Source organism: Parus major, chromosome 1, assembly GCF_001522545.3.
Source record: "Parus major isolate Abel chromosome 1, Parus_major1.1, whole genome shotgun sequence".
NCBI lineage: Eukaryota > Metazoa > Chordata > Aves > Passeriformes > Paridae > Parus > Parus major.
In genome coordinates, this window is record NC_031768.1 from 1,599,997 (window position 1) to 1,603,911 (window position 3,915).

Consider the following 3,915-nt stretch of genomic DNA (forward strand, 5'->3'; position numbering starts at 1 on the left):
GGAGATGATTTTACTCCAAGGGAGGAGGATTTTACTCCAAGGGAGGAGGATTTCCCTGGGAGCCGGGTAACGGGAAGGGAGGAAAGCACCACAAGCATCCCCCGCACGGCTCGGGACAGGAGAGGAGCCGGGATGTTCTCTCCCATTCCCTTCTCCCCATCTTTTCCCGGATTTTATTTGGCTGTAGCAAGGGACTCTGGAAACTCTGTCCGGGTTAGGCCGCGACTTTTGCTGTTATTAAAGGCAGCCAATAAAAGAGGAAATGTGGTTTTGGGGATGGTTTGTGGTGTTTTCTCCCTCCGAGAGTCCCTGGCAGGGGGAAACCCGGCACGTCCCGAGCGGGGCTGCGGGCGGGTGGCAGCGGGACAGAGGGACAGGGGACAGAGGGACACAGGGACACAGGGACACAGGAACACAGGGACACAGGGACACAGGGACACAGGGACACAGGGACCTGCCACCACCCTGGGTAACTTCTGGGGGATCCCGGGGCTCCTCCAGTTCCGGGCTGCCCGTACCCATCTGCGGCTCCCCAGCGCAGCCAAACTCGGCGGGGCTGGCTTTTGACAAGAAAATGTTTTTATTTCTGGTTTTTCCCCTCTCTGAATGGGGAGAAGAGGGAGGCAGCGGCTGCCCGGAGCTTTTCCCAGCCCTTCGCATTCCCCGGCTGCCGCCGCTCCTGCCCCGAGCGCGGCCGGGAGCGGGAGGGACGGAAAGGATGGAAGGAAGGAGGGAAGGGATGGAAAGAGGGAAAGGAAAGGATGGAAGGTGGGAAAGGTGGAAGAGGATAAGTAAAGGATAGAAGGAAGGAAGGAAAGAAAAAGATGGAAGAAAAGATGGGAAGGATGGAAGGAAGGAGAAAAAGATGGAAGGAAAGAAGGAGGGAAAGGAGGGAAGGAAGGAGGAAAGGCATGGAAGGAGGGATAGAAAGGATGGAAGGAAGTGGAGAAAGAAAAGGATGGAAGGAATGGAAGAAAGTAAAGGATGGAAGGAGGGAAAGGATGAAAGGAGGGAAAGGATGGAAGGAAAGAAAGGATGGAAGGAAGGAAGGATGGAAGGAGTGAAAGAAAAGGATGGAAGGAGGGAGGGAAAGGATAGGACAGAAGGAAGGAGAGAAAGGACGGAAAGAGCACGCAGCGAGCCGCTCACAGATCCGAGCCCCCATCCCCGGGACGCGCATCCTCCCCCCGATTTTTCCCCCCATCCCCATCCAGCCCTGCCCCAGACCTACCTTGAAGGCGATGGGCAGCGTCTTATTGCAGCGCCAGTGCGTGGGCAGCACGGAGCAGAGGAAGTTGGGGCTGTCGGTGCGCACCAGCTCCCCGGGGTGATCCGCCAGGACCTCCACCATGCTGCGGTCGGCGCTGCGCAGCTTCCCCGGCAAAGCCCCGCTGTGCTCGGCGCCGGGCAGCGCCAGCGGCTCGCTCATCTTCCCCGGGCTCAGCGTGGTGGAGGGCGGCGTGAAGCGGCGGCTGGTGCTGGTATCTACGGGGATACGCATCACAACAAGCCTTTAGAGCCACACAACACCTCCGCTGAGTTCCTACAGAGCGGCCACGAGAGCGCAACTCCTCGGCGAGCCGCTCTCGGGGGAACAACATAAACGGGAGCTGCTCCTGCGCCGGCCGCCCCGAGTTAATTCGGTGCCCGCAGCCTCAACTCTCGGCTCCCCGGGCAGGCGGAACAGATCCCGTTAATCCGATAAACGCCAGGGTCGCGGCTTTAGAGCGCATCGAGTCCGCGGCCGGGGCGCGGAAAGTGAGCGGGGACAAAGCTCATCCCAAAATCCCAGGAAAATGTTAAAATAAGGGAGGCGAGCGAGAACGAGACGCGCTGGGAAAGACGCGCGGAGCTTGAGCTCCCCGCTTTCTTCCAGGTGATTTCTCTGCTGTCCCAAGAGAAACCAAAATGCGCCGGTGTCTTCTGGGAGGCAAAAATCGCTGTTTGAGGGAGATTCGGGGTTGTTCTTCAGAGGAGGCGGATCGCAAAGGTCAGCTGGCTACAACTGGCCAGAAATTCACGGCCACACACTCACGCACACGCGCATCTACCGGACTTCATCAAATATTTACAATAGAATCTGTAGAGAATTTAAACACAACAGGAATCCATTAATGTTCTCCGAGATATTTTTCTTTTCCTTTTTTTTTTTTCTTTTTCTTTTTTAAGCAGCCTTGAAAATGAGCTTCAGTAGTTTGGTTGGCGTGGCTCTGAGAGCGCTCGTGTCACGACCTTTCAGTCGTTCTTGCGCAAAAAAAAAAAGAAAAAAAGGAAAAAAAAAGGAAAAAGAAAAGCTCAGTGCATTCAAACTTCAAATCTCTCTCTTTGGTATAACGCTTTTCATTCATTTAAAAGAAAAGTCAGAGCCGAGCTGAGAGGTCCGACAGCTGCAAAGCCGGGCTTGGGGATGTTGGTTAAATTGCGGGTTCTCTCTGTGGTTTTGTGTGTGCAACAGCGCTCTCTCTCTCCCACTCACGTCCTCCTCAGCAGTCGAGCCAAGAGTCTGCAACAACTTCGGCGCTCTTTGCCAATTCTCCTTTTTTTTCTTTTTTTTTTTTTTTCAGTATCTCAGACAGTCTTCCTCTAATTCGGCCACAGGAACTCGGCTGCTTAACAATATTTGAACCGCAGCAGGTGGAAGCCTGCTTTGGCAAACATGGCTTTTCTCCCTCTAGTCCTGCCGGGATGGAGCCCGCCACGCACGCCGAAACTCAAAAAAAAAAAAAAACCCGCCGGAGACAAATTAGGAAAAGTAAAAATAAAAAAAAATATATATAAAAATAATAGTAATAATAAATAAATAAAAGAAAAAACCACTCAGCGCAATCGCTACTTTTGGAACGGGTGAAATCTTTCCTTCCGCGAATCGAGGAGGCGGCGGGAGAGGCGGAAAGCAGCGATCCTAAAGTTGCCGGCCGCCTTTTAGAGCTGAGCCCGAGCGCATTTCCACTGCGGGGAGCTTCCCGCGGCCAAGGGAGAATTCCTGCCGGGATGCGCGGCGGGAGCGCGGCCGGCCGGGCTGCCGGAGGTGGCCGGGAGCGAGTCGGGGCGGCGGAGGCGTGCGGAGGAATGTCATTCCCCCGGTGCTTTGCATACGGGGAGGGCACCGGCCAATCACGGCCCTACCGGGGCGCGGCCGGGGGCTCCCGGAATCGGCTCCGGCCCGAGCGCCGGCTCGCCGGGGACACCGCGCCCGCTCCCCCGGGGACACCGCTGCTGCCGTGCCCGCTGGGGTTCCTGCTCGCCCCTGGCTCACGGAGCCCCCCCGTGCCCGCCAGGTGCCCGCAGAGCCGCGGCCACCGCCCCGCCGCATGCCCGCTGCATGCCCCGCTCCTCCCTCGGTGGCCCCCGCTCCTCCCTCGGTGGCCCCCGCTCCTCCCCGGGCGAGCTGCCGGCGCTCTCTGCTCCGGGGCTTTTCTTTTTTGGGCACCCCTCGCCACCGCCGGTTCGGTGTCCCCGGCGCCCCCTCGGACGAGAGCGCGGCCCCGAGGGGCGCCCGGCGCCGCTCGGTTTGTTGGGGCGGTGGCGGCGCTCCCAGACAGAGCCGTCCCTCCCTCCCTCCCTGCCCTCCTCCTCCTCCTCCTCCTCCGCGCAGCCCAGCCGGGGACAGCTCGGGCAGAGCCACCAGCGCCTCGCCAGCCGCCGCTCGCTCGGGGCCCGCGGAGCCGGTGCCGAGGATGCCGGGTGGAGGCGTGGCTGTCGGCTCGGGCTGGGGATTTTTTGGGGTTTTGGTGGCTTTTCTTTCTTATTTATTTATTTATTTATTTATTTATTTTTTCCCCCGGGTATTTTAATGCTGGTGGCCGATTCCGCGATCCCGACCCGTCCCCACCGCGCTCCCGGCGCTGTTTGCGCTTCTTCCCTCCGGCAACTCTCGCCCCCCTCGGCCGCAGCAACCCCGCGGCTCCTCCGCTG

The 3,915-nt window shown here is 58.6% G+C and overlaps 1 protein-coding gene across 2 annotated transcripts in view; it reads right to left on the minus strand.

The window, feature by feature from the left end:
* The window catches only part of LOC107209383 (RUNX family transcription factor 1), a 126,854-nt gene that overhangs the window by 40,752 nt on the left and 82,187 nt on the right, over positions 1-3,915 (minus strand). Inside the window, exon 3 of one of the 2 annotated variants that reach the window (XM_015639050.1) lies at positions 1,232-1,485. In XM_015639050.1, the coding sequence (XP_015494536.1) occupies positions 1,232-1,485 (254 nt within the window). Of the gene's footprint in view, positions 1-1,231; positions 2,741-3,915 lie in introns of those variants that run through there. The other variant, XM_033518165.1, reaches the window with a different exon arrangement.